Here is a 21,082-nt window from a genome sequence, read left to right on the forward strand (position 1 = left end):
TCCAGTTATTTGATATAAAGTAAATGACAGTGAAACGGCAATAAACACATAATTTTTGTATTTTAGTTTCCCCTTTCCTATAAGGGCTGAACTTGGACTTAAAGGGCATCAGGAGTGTCACTATTCGTATCAGCGACAGCGAAAACTATGGATTAGACACTAATGTCTGTCGTTTTCGGTTATTTTACATGTTGTCCCCTTCTCACCCCTTCCTCCTTGGGTGCCAGTGATGTCTTACCCCCACAGTATTCTTTTCTAGATAGTAAATCATATGTATATCAAGTTTGGTTGAAATTGCTCAATGCATTTCAGAGTTATGCTGGAACACACACACACACACACTCACACATACATCCATTTTTATATTACATGATATATATATAATATAGAGATATATATATATCTATAATATATAATATAGTATATATATATATATATATATAATATATATAGAATATTAATATATAGTATATATGTATATATATCTATTCTCTATATATCTATCTATTGTATATATATATATATATTATTCTATATATATATATATATATATATATATATATATGATATATATATAATATATATATATATATATATATATATATATATATATATATATATATATCTATATATATATATATATATATTATATATATATATATATATATATATATATATATATATATATATATATATATATATGCGTGTGTTGGTGTGCATGTGCGCTTGCATGCATGTAGTGGAAGGTTACTGGAAAATAAATAAATAACGAGGCACCGAACGTTTTCCTGGTATTTTACCCATTGTCGGTGCGAAGTCGCAAGCAATATCACAGAACAGTTCTGTCTTCAATTTTACATTAACTCTCAGTGACGTTTGATGAACTTTGCAATATTTAACATTAAAGGATGTTGCAACTTTTTAAGCCGCAAGAGAGCCCCTGATATTAAATTTACTGTCACCCTATTTACAAGCCCGCTCCCCCCCTCCCCCCCACAACAAAGCATCGGTTCGAATCCTTCTCAAGGGAGAGAGACTTGTCATATTCAATTCCTTTCTATAAGAGAAAGTTATTTTATGATAAAGTGAAATCAATGTGCATGGGTTTTTTTCAGAAATAATATTTGAAAATATGTTGTAATCTCAGTGCTAAATATAAATATATATATATATATATATATATATATATATATATATATATATATATATATATATATATAACACATATATATATGCAATATACACATTTGTCAGTGAGATTATGAATATACTGATCACTTTTATTAGATACATATGTAATTGTCTTAGCCACAATGCGAGAAGATTTGAAGAGAGTTATGAGGGCTTTATGGATATTAGTTACACAAACACACACACACACACACACACACACACACACACACACACACACACACATATATATATATATATATATATATATATAGTATATATATTAATATGTATATGTATATGTTTGTCTGTATGCATGTATTAACTCGTCATTTCACAATTTCTCATAATTTCAGTTTCCATTTTTCTTAACAATATTGTTTGTTACTCTCTCTCTCTCTCTCTCTCTCTCTCTCTCTCTCTCTCTCTCTCTCTCTCTATCTTTAATCCCACGTCTAGAGACGTGCGAAACGAATCTCTCCTACGAACTGGCGTTGGCACTGTGCCAGGCTAAAGAGTTTATAAAGACAAACGCAGGGATTCTGATTCCAGCGCTGGAGCTGGGATAGGCGTCCTTTTAAAGTCAATCCCTAGAATCCTGTGGAGATAATGAAAGAAATAAAAGCATCTATAACGTCGGGGGGGGGGGAAGGGGGGGGGGAGAGAATGAAGGGGAAATGGGCCCAGATGTTCAAAATGGGGGCAATACCATAAGCAGCCGGTGAGACTTTTCCAAGAAGTGACTTTTTCTGCTTTTCCTCCCGGTGCATTTTTCGTCTTGGTTTCTTCTTCTTCTTCTTCTTCTTCTTCTTCTTCTTCTTCTTCTTCTTCCTTAGATCAAAAGGAACTACAATCGTCACAATACTCTTTTGGAATTCGTTTATTCTGCTTTTCTTTTTTTTCTGTTTTTTTTTTGAGGGGCGGGTGGCGCCGGGTATTGGGGAGGAGTTAAGTAAAAGCTTTAGGCGTAATTAAAATGACTGCAGGAGTTGCAGGATGTTTTTACGTACTAATGAAATATGGTTAATTCCTTCTATTAAGTTCGGATGTACGCTTCTGTTGAAAACATCTGAATAATTTCTGTAAGGCTGGTATAGAGATTTTATTTTGTGAGGTAAAGGTAGCGAAAGAGAGTGAACATAAAGGAAAGAGAGGGGGAAACCGGTTAGAGGGTGGGGGGTGGGGTGGCTGGGAGCTATACGATATTGTGACCATTTTTTGACTATCAGAGTGTTTTGGACTTATATTTTAAAAGAAGTCGCCCCCTCCCCCCCACCCCTTCCGTATGTTACCATCCACTCTTGAGTGAGAACGGTCTTAACATTCATTCTAATCTGCTTTCTGCGGGAACCTAGAATCAAGGATGCGCCTTATACTCTGCCGTTAGTCTCTCCGCATCCAGACTACTGACAGCCTGATATGGAATACGGTCTAAAAAAATATTGCTGATCTGAAAAATGATAGTGAACTCTAGTTCGAACGTTGTAATACTTTCTGTATTTCGAGTCAAATGAAGGCAGTAAGTCTCTCTCTATTCATGAAAATTGATGTATCCAAAACGATTTTCAGCATAAGAGCATATTGTGTTATTGTGTGCATCGCGCTTGGATGAATAAATGGATATGATTAAAAAAAGTCATGATCACGATTTGAACATGATTTGTGTGCCTTCAATGTATCACTGCATCTATCAGTATTTCCCACTTAACAAAGACAATGCAGCCATGAATATAATACGTGCTCCTTTTTAAGTGTACCTAAATAGAGTAATTAATGGCGGTTGATCGAGAATTATAGTCTGCAGTCTAGCAATCGTTCCTGTGTCGTTTAATATAGTACCGAGTCATGATGTGTTATTTACTCGTATGTAATTAAGTTGGGTCATGAATAGGGTATGATCCTGAAGTTAGGTTGATAAAATGTAATGTCTCGATAATTGTTGCTTCCTCGTGACAAAACACAGGTTAATAAATATACAGTATGTCTGCATAAAGGTCTGTCATAATAAAACGATAATGAAAAAGAAATGACCGAGTGGGGGGTATTAACGTCTGTGCACCTCAATGCCGTATATACACTGTAGGCATTACTTAAGGTTCTTTGTAGCGGGCCTTCGGCCCCTAGCTGCAACCTCTCTCATTCATTTTACTGTACCTCCGTCCATGTTCTTTTTCTTTCTTCTATATCACATGCCACCCTCTCCTGACACTTGATTCATCGTGCAACTGCGAAGTTTTCCTCCTGTTACACCTTTCAGACCTTTTACTGTCAATTTCCATTTTAGCGCTGAATAACCTCATAGGTCCCAGTGCTTGAGTGTTGGTCGATATTCTACATTCAATTCAATTTGATCTCGAATGAATAGAAATTTTGCAATATAAATGAGTAATTAACCAAATACACGAACAGGTAAGTTAATAAAGTGGCACTATTTGCTATGAATGCCCGACATAGCTGGTCATTTGATTGATAATTATCGATGAATTGCTCATTTATTTTTGACCTCCACCGAGGCTTTTTATTTTTATCATTCGGGTTGAATGTCTATTTGTCTGTCTGTTGGTTAACGCGGATGCTAATGAATGGATTTGATGACACTTTTTGAAAATGCTTATTAGGTGATTCCCTCCAGTTGATTCACTTTTATTGCAAATCAAATCCAGAGAGAGAGAGAGAGAGGGAGAGAGTCACTCAGTTAAGGTTTGTGCCAAATTGCATCAAAATTCGATCATGCGTTCTCGAGAAACTCAAAGGCAGAAAGGACAGAAAGGAGTGAAAGCAATTTTCAGCTGGCGGGGATTTGTAGCTGCGAAGGTGTAAACATCTGGGAGGCTTCCGCTCACTGATTGCTTTGTTGCTGGCGCTTCATCCCAAAGAACTGACGATTGGTCGACATCCTATTCATCTGCGGACATTTGAATCTGAAATGTTTCATCCCTTAAGCCGCAGTGGTTTCCAACCTTTTCTAATTCTCGCCCCCCTTCATTGAATGGCACATTCTCTGCGCCCTCCCCCCTCTTCCATAAATACTGTAATTTACTGGCATAGTCGACACACGTCAATAATTCACAATATTAGATATATATATATATATAATATATATATTATATATATATTAATATATATATATATATATATATATATATATATATATATATATATATATATATATATATATATATATATAAATTCCTTAATATAGAATTTGAAATAGTTTATATATTTAGACAACTACATTTCATATTTATATAAACTAAATTTCATATTTATATCTGAAATATTTTCTCAGTATTTTGAAATTCTGAATTCCATCATAATTAATAGTTTCCAGATATAATTATCCCCTTCATCAAGCATTGGCGCCCCCCCTGGCAGCCCTTCGAGCACCCCAGGGGGCGCGCCCCACAGGTTGGAAACCACTGCCTTAAGGAAAGTAAAGCGAGGAATCTAGGAGGGCAATGAAAATGTTGAAGAATCACAAGGAACAAGTGGATACTATATATGCTGATGAAAATGCGACTGAGTTAGCTGACCAGGGTGTGGAAGGCATTTCTGGATGGACGAATAAAAAAATCCAAAGAATGTTGTTCTGTTGTAAGATGTGAATGTGAAAGAGATGACTGAAATCATAGGAACATAACATTGCTTTGAGTATTGGGACGGTGAATGGTAGGATTTTGACTAAGGTTATAGCCCACGTAAGAGGATTGGTAATGGAGGAACCGTGTGAGCCTAGACAAGAAAGAAGGTGGATAGATTAGAGGTTTGCTTTAAAAAAGTCTTAGAGAAATAAAGAGAAAACACGTGTCCAGTTGGTCTGAGAGAATGGTGTGTTATTTTCCCTTATCAGTTTAGTAGGTGGAGTGAAGCAAGTTTGCTTTGTTGTTTTCTTTTCAGTATAGAAATGGACAGTGAGTGTAGAGTAACGGATATTGGCAGACGAAACAGCGTTAACTAGTGACACTCCATAAACTTGCGAATAAAATTTGAATGTGTCCGCAAGAGATTGTTGCAAGTAACTCTAAGCAAGAGTCGTTAGAAAGGCAAAGAGAATTAAGTACGGTGAAGCAAGGGCAGAATTATAAATTTAGTTTTTTCTAAGAGTATGTGGAAGATCATGAAATCGGAGAAGCAAGACGAGTATTACATTCTGTACGGAAGGTTCTGATGAGATGCAGATGAGTTAAGGAAGCCGTATGTAGGAACGTATGAAAGGATTGCTGAGCCAAAATTCATTTTGGGAAGTGCATTGTGGATGTTGAATAGGATGAAAGGAAACAAAATGAAGCTGTTTCGATGAGGTATCATTTTATAACATATATGCAAAGTGTGAAGTACGCAAAAACTTGAGAAATTTATGAATAGGAAGACGTGATAAAACGTTTTGTTTAGATGAAAGAGTAGATCAGAGTATTTCGAGGCGATTGATAATGTGGCGAGAAGGAAGGAAGACAGATCAATGAAAGTACTATAAAGCACAGCTGCTGTAAGAAAGGGAATAAGATATGGGAAGTGCTAGAGAGAAGGACGGAAAGATAATAAGGAAGAGAGAAAATGCTTAAAAAACAGATGTAACTAGTGTTTTCTAAATACTGGATTTAACTTGCTGCTAGTGAGCCCCGTGTGTAAGTATTTGAAGTGTCTGATGTGGAAGTTTCGTACACAATGTTTCATCCTTCATCCAACAATTAAGGGATGAATATGTCCACTCTATATCTATGAATGTGACAGTGACTGTTATATGCATTTTCCCTTGAAGTCAGCCTTCGTAAGAGGAAAAGTCTGGTTGAAAGAAGTAATGTGAGACATTATTTTATAATGTATCATATATATATATATAAATAGATATCCTTATATATATATGTATATATATATATATATATATATCATATATATATCATATATATATATTAATATATATATATATATTATATATATCATATATATAAAAATATTATACTATATATATATATATATATATATATATATATATATATATATATATATATATATATGTGTGTGTGTGTGTGTGTGTGTATGTGTGAACTGACCGAACCGCCTAGTAAAAGACCGGAATGAATATATAAAGTTTTCTGTCTAACAATTTTACTCTTCACTAGGCCTTGTCAGTAGCTAATTGCTTTTGATAGCTGATGGCAGGTGAAATTAACTAATGGGCAGAAAACTGTAATTCCTGTCTCTTTCGTCCCTTTTACGGGGACGTGGTTTCACACACACACACACACACACACACACACACACACACACACACACATATATATATATATATATATATATTATTTATATATATATATATATATATATAGTATATATATATATATAATATATATATATATATATATATATGGGGTATATATATATATATATATATATATCTCCAATGTAGCACGAAGGGAACACGTGCTTGAGAATATCACAAGTTGCACGGGAAGGTGGGTGAAAACTTTCATGGTAAATTCTACATTTTCAAGTTCACACTGGATACATAGAATTTGACGGACCTTTATATACAAAAACAGAAAGGGGGTGGGGTTACAGATTGTTAATACTGGGCAGTATGTTCTTTAAACAAAAACGACAAGACAAACGACCAAGGGATAATCCAGGTGGAGATTAACATTCCTGGTGCACTTGGCTTCAGTAAACATCGTCTCCAGTAGATTCCTTTTCCGATAGTCGTTGACCTTCTAGAATCTAGATTATCGATGACTTATCGTAGTTAATCGCATGGCTGTTTTTTTTTTTTATTAAGTGGGAATTTGAAAATTGTAGCATAAACTACGAAAGTACTTGTTCTAATGGCCGGGTTTTGGAATTTTCTCACCGTTACGAGGATTTTGTGATAATATATATATATATATATATATATATATATATATATATATATATATATATATATATATATATATAGATATATCTATCTATCTATATTTATATAGTATAAATATCTATCTATATATATATATATATATATATATATATATATATATATATATCTATATATATATAATACGTATGTATATATATATACATATATATATATATATATATATATATAATATAGATATATATATATATATATATATATATATATATATATATATATATATATATATTATCTGTGTGTGTATGTACGTGTGTGTGTGTGTGTTTGTCTAGATACTTTTTAACATGTATGAAGCGTCTCAGATTCTCTGAAATGAGCTAGTTCGATAAAGTATTGATTTATCTTCATAAGAACCTTCTTTTTAGTAAAAAAAAAAAAAGTTTCACTTTAAAGAAGTTTTCTAAGTAGTTAGATAATTTTTTAAGACGTTCCATAAGTTTTTAAGGTAATTAAATCATTTTTGAAGAAGTTAGCTCAAGTTTTCTAAGAATTTACATTAATAGGCATTTTCTCACTCATTATCACCAACCTCTGAGCGTCAAGACTTTTGTAAGAATACATTTAAGACTGATTACAATGCCATTTAAGACTCAGGTAGAAGACTTTTTCCGTTCATTATGGGGCGTGAATAATGGAGGAAGAATTAAATGAATGCATGAATAGAAGAAGGTAAAAATGAAAAGTCCTGATATAGAATTAAGAACAAGCACCTCTCTCTCTCTCTCTCTCTCTCTCTCTCTCTCTCTCAGTTTGCCCAGTTTGAATGAAGAGTGTAAATGATAAACCATTAATAAAGAATGAATAAACACCGTAAAGAATTTGTTTGCTTACGAGTTAATTTCAGCAACAACAACAATAAATCATTACGTTCACCGCAGGAATATTTAGGTAGACGGCCAAAGAATTTTGTTAAAGCTGAGAAATATATAAAATATATCGAGAATTACTATGAAGGAGTATGGCTTCATTACTTGAAACATTATATTTCCAATTTGCTTTTAACCCTTGTGTACAGCATTAAGAAATGTTTTAAGCTTATCATCCTTTTGCCTTATTCCCTTACGGTCTGGTGTTATTTCCATTGTCCTCCTTGTGTTCGGTTCTCTTTGTTCTCGTTTACTTTCATGCTTATTTATTTGGCTACATATTTTTTAAATTAAATTATTTTTTATTGTACCTGAGGCTGTTATTTACTTATTTTTTTATTAAAATTTTTTATTTTTTATTGTACGTGAGGCTGTTATTTTGAAGACTTGTGAATATTATGTCTCTATATCTTCCTAATCTCAGTTTTCGATGTGTCTCGCATTTCGTTTGTTAGTCCTGATATTCTGTACGTACTCGCTGCCCGAATGTGCATCTATCGCCATTACTGTGTCTAATTTCTTTACTGTTTTATTTCCTAGTGTGTCATCTTTCAACTTTGCTGGAAGTGTTATCTAGCATTCGTTTGCAAGTGCCTAAGGAGTTAAATGCGAGAAACATTCTTCATCACTAATGGAACGATTATATAGTATTTATTTCTAATTTAAATACCGAGTGACGTTGTAGTTTTATTTTATATTTTTCCCATGCCTATTTCGAGAACCTCTTCATGGGGCTTAAATAGTTAAGTACAGTGTTTTGAACAGTTGAAGATTATATTTTAGGAATCTTTTAGACACATTACGAGAAAAATTCTTTTGATGAAAGAAAGAAAAAAAATGTATCAGATTAACAAGAATAGTGAAACTGCAATTTGAAGTGTTTGAAATTAATGACGATTCACAAGGAGAATAAAAAGAAAATTAAACAGCATATTGCAGAATAATTATTTAACGACGTGGAAGTCATAATCATTGATATTCGTTAAAATCTTTTAATAAATATTTTACACGAAAAAGTCAGTGGAACAGTTTTAAGAATAAGTCTCAATTAAAACAAAGGTCAGTTCTTAAGAAAAGCAGTGACCAGTCTGTATTTGAGAAACAAGTGAACGTAAAACAAAAAATCATAAACTTGCAAGATGTTGCCCTGCGCAAAAAAAAGCGCCTCAGTGGCGTGGTCGGTATGGTGTTGGCGCACCACCTCGGTGGCCGCGAGTTCGATTCCCGGCCATTCCACTGAGGAGTGAGATATGTGTATTTCTGGTGATGGAAGTTCACTCTCGACGTGGTTCGGAAGTCACGTAAAGCCGTTGGTCCCGTTGCTGAATAACCACTGGTTCCAAGCAACGTAAAAACACCATACAAACAAACAAGACATGCACAAAATGAATGTATCATCATTGCAACTAAATCAGTCATGAAAAACTCCCAAGACTGTTATCTCAAAAAGGAGAGGAGAAGCAACGACCCGCCTTTGTACCCAGATTATTCGGGATGTAATTACATCAAGAGCGCTGAGGAAAAGATCCCTTTCATAAGTTTCCTTCAAGAGATCAGGTATGTTACCGGAACGAAAAAAGGCTGACTCTCAGGGAAGAAGATGGCTCTTGCATTTCAAAAATCCCGATTTTACAGACTTCGTCTTTCTCGAAAAAAAAAAAATAATAATAAAAAAGACAAACGAAAAAAGCAAAGTTCCTCAACAAAGAAGAAACTTCACCGAAGAGATATGTGGTATTTATGCAGTGAATAGTCTCAGGCGCGATTGCCTTTCAAAGCATCATTTGTAAGTTGCATCGACGCATTAAACAAAAGCTTTCTCTGAAAGTCCGTTGATTATACCATAACTCAAGGCTACAGTTTGAGGCCCACGATATAAAAGAAACGAAACAGCCTCTTCATCTTGTCACAAAGTTCTCAGTAAAGAGTTGGTGCAATCATAAAAAGGATTCACTCGGTTTCAGCAGTCTTGTTTTCTTATAATATATATATATATATATATATATATATATATATATTATATATATATTATATATATACATATATATACATACATACATAACATACATACATACATAATATATATATATATATATATATATATATATATATATATATATATATATATATATATGTATATATAAACATATATGTATGTGTGTATAATATATTGAGTATAACACTCACCTTACTATCGGCATAATTCTACCCTTGAGGAGTGTGATTTGAATTGATATTAACATTAAAATGCAAGATAAATTGAATCCTACGCCATAGAAAACATTTTTGCCACTTAGTTACGATGAGTCTCTGTTGTTGTTGGCAAGTTATGAAAACCAAACCCTTCAACTGTTGGAATCGTGTGGTCAAATTTCACTTCTATGTAAACTTTGTAAAGAAGGCGGTTACTAAGTTATCCCCGGCTTATTAATTAGCAATGCACAGCAACTGTTGTTATTGTAAGGCATTCAGTTATCACACAGCGTTTTCTAAATACGAATTATAACCGGGTTTAATTAATTCGTCCCCCCAAAGGACCAAGGTAGGCTTAATGGAAGACTTACTGTTTTACAGAATTTGCATATTCTAATGAGATTTTATAATCAAGCTTTCATGTGTAGCAGGGTGAAAAAAATCACAATCATGAGACAGATTTTCTAATTAAAAGGTCTCCCTGAATATCGATGATATTAAGTGAAAAAAAAGGAAAATTTGGATTTGCTTAAGCTCTGGAACTCTTCACCCTGAAACAAAATGTACAGTTAGAAGGGCATCTGAAATTTAGATAATATTTATATCGTAAGGCTATAACATAGCTGATGATATGATAACATAACTTAGAAAACATTCCGAATGCGATTTAACTGCGCTTAAAGCGCGCTTGCGTAATGCGGTTGAAATTGCTAAGCCCCCACCCACCCACCCCCAAAAAAAAGAAAAAAAAAGTGTATCCTTTTTTACAGTTGTCCAGTTTCAGTTCTCACTATCTGGAGTTTAATGGCTCCTATAGGTATTTAAATGAACTTTATGCTATAGACGCACACTCCAAACGCATAACGCTGAAGGTACCGCCAACGCAACCGCGCCCAGTGAGAACATCCACCACATCCATTTCCATAATAATGTTCTACTTTTGCTTCTACCGCTGCCGTTCCCACGACCACATCACAGGAGTCGTACCTCGTACTTCGACCTCCCATTACTGAGGTTCACACGTTATACGGGTTCTTTGTACCATATAAAACACATAGTATCCAACTCCCTTCTAAGACCTTATCGACCAGTATAACACGACTGCTCTGCTGGCTTCATTTGTACTTGTTCTTTACTTTTCTGTGTCTGCCTTCATGTATGAATTGTAGCGCATCTCCCTGTTGACTCGTAACATTATCTCGCCAGCTAATGAGGCATTCTTATTTTCTACTAATCTCAGTGTTTTTACACTTAGTTCTTAAAAGTCAGTCATTCAAATTAATCAGGATGTTATATATACTGAGTCACTTTTATAACTTTTATTTGCAATTTTTCTTTATTTTTGTATACATTTTTATGATAGTAGAGTTGCCACTTCTGCAAGTGAAACTAGACAAATGTAAATATTTACACTTATTCTGCATGACTCCCGGAACGATTGGTTTTGGGTGATTGTTGATGGTGTCCTCTGGGTGACGGGTGATGGTTATTTGCTTCAGAAGTTGGTTTCTGATCGTGATACATTAAATTTGAAATTTATAAATATTTAAAGGGATAACACAGCACTTTTCACCAAGTTTCCCAGTCTTATGGATCTAAGACTTACTAGGTTCCTCTCTTGGGGACGTGACGAGGAAGGACATTTTTTCCTTGCTACGATTCTCGTGGAGGATTGTACCATAGATTATTTACATGTGCAATATGTATGTTTGTATGTATAGTTGATATGTATTTACAGATATGATTATGTATACGTATGTCTATATATATAGTATATATATAAGATATATATATATATATTATTATATATATTATATATATATATATTAATATTAATATAAAGATAAATATATATATATATAAATATATATAATATTAATATATATATATTAATAATATATATATATATCTATATATAAGATATATATATAATTTAATAATTTCTGTAAATATATATAAACTATACATACAAACACACGTTGCCATATGTATATATATCATATATAATAATATCTGTAAACACTTACAAAACTATACATACAAGCACACATTGCATATGCTTATAATTTAAATTTTGTTTGAGGCGATTAAATCTATTATAATATTAATTATATATTATATATTATTGATATATATATATATAGATATATATATATATATATATATATAATATGAATATATATAGAGAGAGAGAGAGAGAGAGAGAGAGAGAGAGAGAGAGAGAGAGAGAGAGAGATATCTTATATAAAATTCTTGTAAATTGTGTTCTATTTCTTTAGTTTTCTTTATTTTCATTACTGCATCAATAACCTAGATGTTGCTATGCCAGTTCTACTAATTAAAATCAATCATAAACGGCTGTACACACAGAAGAGAAAGAAAAATATCCTCTAGTGTAGATTCTCAAGTAAGTGAATTAAAATTGGAGGTGAGGAGATGCAAAGATGGTTTTCCTCTGACCTCAGATGGGCTATTGAGAATGACACGTGTCCTATTTGATTCAAAATAATATTCACACCTGATTTATAATTAGGCCATCTTCCCTAGTTAATTAGAATTAAGCCTTGTTTATGCCTCTTGTTATATTAATTAAACCTTGAAACCTTACACTGGCTTATGGAACCCTATATAAGAATTCCATTATTCCAAATTCTTTTTAAAACATCAAATAAAAGATGCATACATTTTGCTGGCAGCTACAGAATGCATGAGTGATTTTGCAACTTTGAATAGACTTGGGACAATAATGAAACAGTCTCATCTTGTCATCAGAGGATATTTGTCCATATTAAATGAGTTGTATTGAAAGATGTTGATTTATTAATGACATTCCTTTGGAAATAAGCTTAATGCGGTGTGTGTATCTGTACGTGTTAGCAACAAAGTGCAGCAAATCAGATCCACTGTTAGTATTTAGGCCAAATCTCACGACTTTCCTTTATATTATAACGTCTGTAAGGTCCCTCAGACATTCGCTCTCCCACGCGAGGCTTCCATCTTTACCCCCTCGAAATGTTTGTGTGGAAACTTGAATAAATGATTTCTCTCCCAACAGCATCTGCCTACCAATGGAAACGGGCAACGGCTTGGCACTCACATACCTCATCTCCCTCCTGCTGGTTAACGGCCTGGCCTTCATCGTCATAACCGCTTGTTACGCCTCCATGTACTGCTCAATCAGCAGGCACGACGCATCTGCGTCTCACTCGGATCTCACTGTAGCCAAGAGAATGGCGCTCCTCGTCTTCACGGACTTCGCCTGCTGGGCGCCCATCGCTTTCTTTGGGTAAGGAAAGGAGAAGAATTTCATGTTGTTGATGTTGTTGTTGTTGTTATTGTTGTTCCATTTCACTTCTGAATGGGTTTTTGTCGTTCTTGTCGTAAAGTTTGAGAGAGAGACTGGTTTGTGTGCATCCAAGCTCCAGCTACGGTTATATGATTTTTCTTCGTGATTGCATGTTATATATTTTATGCCCATTTTATGTGTACATATTTTAAATGACATTATCCATCTTAGCTTTATAGACACACACACGCACACGCACACACACACACACACACACACACAATATATATATATATATATATATATATATATATATATATATATATATATATATATATATATATATATATATATATATATATATATATATATATATATATATATATCTATATATATGTGTGTGTGTGTGTGTGTGTGTGTGTGTGTGTGTGTGTTATTTGAGCATTGTTGCCCTTGGACGTGCTGATAGCTTACAATACGTATGTTCTGAGATCCAAGGCAGAGGAGCTCCCAGTGAAGGGTTATGGGCCCCATGGTGGGAGTAAATGCCCCATAAATTGCGGACGAAGCTCCTCGCGTGAGGCCAGCGGAAATCACACTTTTCCCTCTTGGAAGACGCCAGGAAGTCAGGGCAATAGCATTCTTTCCATTCCGCGCTGGGAGACAATACCCCGTCATCGTGTTGCAAAAAATCAGAGGGTGTCAACGAAGTGGAAGGGGTTTATGGGGTTATGAAAAATTCAAGCGTGGTGTCACAAAGGCTGCCTGAGTGTTTGTTCGTAAAAGGGTAGAGAGAATAAAAGCCATAAGAGGTGGGATGATGAGATTCGAGGGTTAGTGAAGGATGAAAGGAGGTTGTCTGAAGGGCACTTGCTGGACAAAAGAGGGATGATCATGTTGTGGATTACCAGAGGACGAATAACATAGTCAAAGACAAAGTGGCCAGAAGTTTTGTTGGAAGGTCATACATAGTAAGTCAGAGTAATTGTGAATGCTCATCTTTTTACTATATCATATCGCTTCATTTTTTAACTCTTTTTAGCCCTACTTACTCCACATACGAGCAGTTTATCTAAATAAATTTAAAATATCTCTGATCCACATTCAGTCTCCATACTTCACTTATTCTATGGCTCCTTTCTCATTTAACCTTGATCTGGATTTGCTAGTCACAGGCATAAAAAATATAAAATTGAGTATAAAATCTCTGGACAAGATAACACCCCTAAATCTTTGCATATGAATTATAATTTTTCAATCCATGGAAGTCCATACACTGGAATGAACAAAAAATGAATCACATTCCAGTTTATCCAGACCTCTGAGCCTAATAAAGGTTCTTCTCGGGCTGGTTTCTTATACTTGTTCAAGTTCCTTGTAGTTGCAATGTATTTTGGAGTTGATGCCATCAAATCCCTGTCCTTGAAATAATGTGAATTTATACATGAAGACTCATAGGACATAAAAGTAAATGCTTATATTACCACATCTGAAGTTCCGCGAACGTCAGCTATTGTAGAACAACCAATACTTTATTGACCAATCACGCTCTTAAAAATGAATTACACCACAATTTAGTACGCCATGCTAGTATTAAAGAATCATAAACGTTTGATATTATTTAGGGATAACCTATTCCAAAACTCGTTTCCACAGTTCCCTAAACGTGCCTTATATTGATTTTAAGGTCATACGCCTCACATATTTTGTTCTATCCTAGGTTTTTCAAATATATTTAAAGGTCCTTTTTATATTTGCTGGTATAGTTCTCCGACATAAAGGTCAGGAGCACCTTAGGGCCTTCAATTTCGACAACCACAATCAGATCTCATGTTTAGCCATTTTCCATCATTTATCTTTGCATTTAGACCTTCCACCATAACCTTAGCGTCATGCTCTTCTAATGTCGTGGTGTACTACTCTGGTTACAGAGCTTTTTATTTAAAGGCCTGAGATACTTTGATGTTATGATGCACTTGGAAAAAGCCCCCTTTCTACCTAATCCTGTTAGGAAAACATTACCAACTTTATCAATAATTCATGCAAATATTTACTTCTTGGATGCAGGACAATGAACCTTTTGTTCATTTGCTTGGCATCTTATGTTTATTGTCACATTCTTTTTTTATATTTTTGCTTTTTATTAGTGTTTTTTTTCTCGGCCACATTTCCTCATTTTTTGCATTTAATTATTCATTTATTTAGAATCACTTGAGCCTAATTGATCGATTTTCGGTGTGTTCCATTTCTGATAATAATAATAATAATAATAATAATAATAATAATAATAATAATATAATAAGTAATAATAATAATAATTCAGGTTTTATTGAAAATAGTGGCTATTCAGCCGCGTTTATTTTGTATAGAAGTTTCTCTATTCTTCCTATTACTGACTTTTCTCCTGCACTCAAATTGGCTATTAAAACTCCAAATTGGGGATTCATGTAAAAAACGCGGTATTTGTCAATTTGAATATATTATATAAAATGCAGTACAAATTGGATCTTAAGCCTAATCGACAAAAGATACTAAATGACTCATTCTGGATTCCTATTGTTCAAGGGCGTCTGCTCCTCTCTCTCTCTCTCTCTCTCTCTCTCTCTCTCTCTCTCTCTCTTCTTCTTCTTGCTACGTTGTTTCGTCCTTAAATCCAGAGGGACAACGTCTGGCAGGTGTGGGACTGAAATTCTTGCGGGAATCCTACAGTATATGTAGTCTTTTGCACAGAATGGGGTCCTTAGCGACGAATTCTGATGGCTAACTGGCTCAGCTGCTGATCCCCTGTTGGCGGATGCCTCAAGATCAGAAAGATGTCTATTACTAATTTATTGTTATGATAACAAAAGTGATTAACAAATCTTAGTAATGAATTCCAACGTTTCCAACCGTATCATCCGGTTCATTTTCAAGGAAAGGTGAGCGTGAACTGATTGGATGGTTTGTTGTTGTTGGAGTATTAAGCTGGCTTTATGCCAGCACGGGCTTTAGCTAATGTAGCAGCCCGTAGGTCATTTGGAATTATTTTTTTAGATGCATGGTGATTTAAGGATATGAGGCGATCTTTTTATTTATGATTTCTATGGAATGTGCAGGTGGAATGGTATGGATTTCAAAGGTGAAAGGAAAAGTGAATAGGCAAGGTTACAAAACCCCTTTAAACCCTAAGGTACCCATTAGTAGAAGATAAGATCGATAGTAGCGAGTCCTGGCGAGTCAGAGATAGCCAGTAATGAAATCGAAAATTTATAGTCGTAGAAAAAACGCAAAAAAAAGCGCAACTCTATGGAGTTCAAGTACCATATTTCACTTTACGAAAAAAAAAAAAAAGCAGAGAGCGTCGATCGTTTAGCAATAGGGAACGACGAAGGAAAAACGAAATATTATCAGTTTTAGAAAACAGGATGACAAAAATAAGCGACAGCTTAAGCGGTAATTAGAGTGACAGTGAAATATTCGGTCGTTAGACGTGAGGCGGCCGAACAACGGAGGGGAAAGGAGGATTGTTTAGTAAAAGAAAAAGCAGTTAATGCTATAAACAGCACTTTTCATGTAGCTGCGATCTTTATGTTTGAGATCTGTATTCTGAAAATCTTTCTAACAGGAGGTCATCTGGGAGAACTGATCTCTAGGTCCAACAGAGGCGTGGACGAGCTCAGAGAACAGCTGATGACCACTGTCACCTGTCGTTATGGAGATGGCTCTAATTTAAAAATGCCTCAAAACTCCTCGTAGTCAGCAGGAACTTCCTGATCTGATATTCTCCTACGGAGGAAGTATTCGTTACCGACGTTTGCAGTTCTATTTTCTTGTTTGCAGGTCTGAGTTTCGCTGTTTTGCTTAGCTACAAACTCCTCTGTTTGTGTTCCTGCTTCTTTAAACAAAACAGGAGCTACAGTCGGTGTCTCGGTCTGCATTTCTTCTTCAACTGCGTCTTCTGTCTGGGTTCCTGCTTCGGCACGAGCAGGAATCGACGTCTTCGGCGATGCAGGGGTTAGGGGGGTAACCTGAGGGGGGTTGGGGGAGTAGGAGGAGGAGGTAGAGGGGCTGGGAGTTTGGCGATATGGAGAGGATGAGGGGGTGGGGTGATGTAACCTGCCGGGATCGAGGAGGTTGGGAGGAAGGTTGGGTGGTGGTTTGTGGTACAGGAGGTAGGTTCGTTCTAGGATCGAACCTGGGGTTGCTGGAGGTTTTCCTGGTCGGTGATGGTTGCCGAGGTCTTGCAGGTGGAGGAGGGATGCCCTTCGCCTTCCCAAATCCTCTGCAGTCTGACTGGGCATCCCTTAAACCAAGCATGATGTTGCTGGCTGCAGTTAGGGCATCGGGCAACTGTGTGGCCCTTTTCCTTGTACTTTTTCAAGCACACTTCTGTCTCGTGTTTCGCACTGCACACTCCACAGATGTGTGTTTCTGATTTACATTCGTTATTCTTGTGGTGTCCATACCTCTGACACTTGAAGCATCTCAGAGGCTCTGGTACGAAGGCTTCTGTCTCATAAGTGCCAAGAATCCCAAGGCTGACCCTGGCTGGAATTTGGCCCTTGAAGGTCGCTTCTATCTTAAGAGTTTTCCTGTTTCATCTTTTGCAGTACATCTCTTGGCTTCCATGATGTTGGGAACCTCGAGGACTCTTTCGATAGTTATGTATTTGGGGACTTTGCATATCATCCCCTTGCTTATTTTTGAAGCAGGATCAAGAAGGTGGCACAGGTTGTCTTTCCTCAGTAGTTCAGCAGCTTTTTGGTCCTTGGGAGTAATTATGAATTCTCCCCTTAAATTCGGTCTGGCTATGAGGTTGGCTTCTGGATATTTTTTCTCGAGGGCCCTCCCTGACTGCAGCATATGAAGTCTGGCCCTCGATAACAACAGCTTTGAACTTGGGAAGTGCCGGAAATTCCGCAAAACTCGCCGTATTCGGTGCCGATGTCGTAGGGAGCGGTTATTATTGGTCGAAATCGTGGTACAATCTTCTTCTGTTTCTTCTTCTTCTTCTTCCTACGGTGGCGAAGCCTTGCTCGTCCTCAAGGGCGGGGGGGGGGGGTTTTTCCTCCCTGGGATTACCGGGCGACAGGGGTCTCTTAGAGGCCATACTTGTCAAAATCGTAGGTTGGTTTAAAATGACGAGAGTTACGTAACGCGCCTGTGCACGAAAATACGTAACCTGCGTGCGTGTTTGGAATGGGGTCGTTCGGCGGTATTTATTGTGTCCCAGGTGCTCTGTCTGATGGGCGCTGCGTTTCATTGGCTGAACAGAGGATTAAGTCCCTGAGTCAAGCCGTCTTGCAGAGGTGGAAGCTCGCACTGCTCTTCGCGTGCGGACGCTGGAGACTGGGAGCATAGTATTGGGCAGGGGCACCTGATTGGTCCGTTCGATCGGCTCTATGGTGCCGGCGGGCAGCGCCCTACGTGCCACCGTCGGGAGGAGTGAAGTCTCTTGAGTGGTGTTAAGGCTGGGTTCTCTCCTTCCCGATGTGTAGGGCCTCTAAGAGGCGGAGGCGACGGTGGTCTGCTGCCTTATCGATAATACCATATTAGGAATAATGTCCTTCCGAGTTATCCTGTATTGTGGACGTTTTTTTGCATGATTTATGGATGGCGCCTTCCTGAGCGTGGCAGGATATCCTCTTGGAAAATCGCATCGTTGTCATACCAATGGTAGGCGCCGGGGCATTACCCCGGACAGGGCATTGTATTGGTAGGCAACGTTAGTTTTCTTGAGAGGGTCCTGCATCACAGGGGCTGGGTTGTTTTTCATAATCAGGCCATGGTCTTCTTGCTTTTATAGTAAATGATCAATTTTACTTTTTTCGCAGGGTCCGTGGGGGAGACATTCCTTTCGATGATGTTACGAAGGGCTCGTTCATCCTCTTTGTATTTCTTGTGAAAACTACTCCCTTGTAAAAGAGAGGTGACGTCTTCAAGGGCGACGGGGGCGTGGCTCCTGCTGGTAAACCACTTAATTCCCCCCCCCCCCCCCCCGTAGGTTTTTCTGCGAATGGCCTTTTTCGATGTCCCGGTTGGAATACCCGTTGTTAATTAGAAACTTGGGCAACACGTCTAATTCAGTGTGCGTGTCCTTCCACGAAGACACTCTCTTTTACAGGGAGTATTTCACAAGCAAATACAAAGATATGAAACGAGCCCTTGGTAACATCATCGAAAGGAATGTCTCCCCCACGGACCCTGCGAAAAAGTAAAATTGATCATTTACTATAAAAAGCAAGAAGACCAGTGGCCTGATTATGAAAAACAACCCAGCCCCTGTGATGCAGGACCCTCTCGAAGAAAACTAACGTTGTCTACCAATACAAATGCCCTGTCCGGGCAATCCCCAGGCGCCTACATTGGTTATGACAACGATGCGATTTTCCAAGAGGATATCCTGCCACGCTCAGGAAGGCGCATCCATAATCATGCAAAAAACGTCCACAATACCAGGATAACTCGGAAGGACATTATTCCTAATATTGGTATTATCGATAAGGCAGCAGACCACCGTCGCCTCCGCCTCTTAGAGGCCCTACACATCGGAAGGAGAGACCCAGCCTTAACACACTCAAGAGACTCACTCCTCCCGACGGTGGCACGTAGGGCGCTGCCCGCCGGCACCATAGAGCCGATCGAACGGACCAATCAGGTGCCCCTGCCCAATACTATGCTCCCAGTCTCCAGCGTCGCACGCGAAGAGCAGTGCGAGCTTCCACCTCTGCAAGACGGCTTGACTCAGGGACTTAATCCTCTGTTCAGCCAATGAAACGCAGGCGCCCATCAGACAGAGCACCTGGGACACAATAAATACCGCCGAACGACCCCATTATCCAATCAGTTCACGCTCACCTTTCCTTGAAAATGACCGATGATACGGTTGGAAACGTTGGAATTCCATTACTAAGATTTGTTAATCACTTTTGTTATCATAACAATAAATTAGTATTTTTAGAAAACATTTCTTTAACCCAAGATATGAACATCGGCCAGCTATTAGCAAATTATCAGCCCTGATGAGAAGAGAATAATAAGAAGAATTGAAAAGACCATATATAAAATCAATTCCACTGATGCTGCCATCATCTTTAACAAACAATAATAATAATAATAATTCAGGTTTTATTGAAAATAGTGGCTATTTCAGCCGCGTTTATTTTGTAAGGAGTTTCTCTATTCTTCCTATTACTGACTTTTCTCCTGTACTCAAATTGGCTTTTGTTAAAACTCCAAATTGGGGACTCGTGTAAAAACGCGGTATTTGTCAATTTGAATATATTATATAAAATGCAGTACAAATTGGATCTTAAGCCTAATCGACAAAAGATACTAAATGACTCATTCTGGATTCCTATTGTTCAGGGGGCGGGTCTGCTCCTCTCTCTCTCTCTCTCTCTCTCTCTCTCTCTCTTCTTCTTCTTCTTCTTGCTACGTTTCGTCCTTAAATCCAGAGGGACAACGTCTGGCAGGTGTGGGACTGAAATTCTTGCGGGAATCCTACAGTATATGTAGTCTTTTGCACAGAATGGGGTCCTTAGCGACGAATTCTGATGGCTAACTGGCTCAGCTGCTGATCCCCTGTTGGCGGATGCCTCAAGATCAGAGATGGGTCCTATTGCAGAAGTCGCTCAGACCGTCGTAAAGGAAGGGCGCCTCTCTGTGCAGGATTCTGAT

At 37.0% G+C, this 21,082-nt stretch overlaps 1 protein-coding gene across 1 annotated transcript in view; it reads left to right on the forward strand.

Moving 5' to 3' along the window:
• The window catches only part of LOC135219400 (uncharacterized), a 269,936-nt gene that overhangs the window by 227,202 nt on the left and 21,652 nt on the right, over window positions 1–21,082 (forward strand). The window contains exon 17 of the mRNA XM_064256148.1: window positions 13,193–13,423. Coding sequence (XP_064112218.1) covers window positions 13,193–13,423 — 231 coding nt within the window. The remainder of the gene's footprint in view (window positions 1–13,192; window positions 13,424–21,082) is intronic.

The sequence above is a fragment of the Macrobrachium nipponense genome, chromosome 1, assembly GCF_015104395.2.
Source record: "Macrobrachium nipponense isolate FS-2020 chromosome 1, ASM1510439v2, whole genome shotgun sequence".
NCBI lineage: Eukaryota > Metazoa > Arthropoda > Malacostraca > Decapoda > Palaemonidae > Macrobrachium > Macrobrachium nipponense.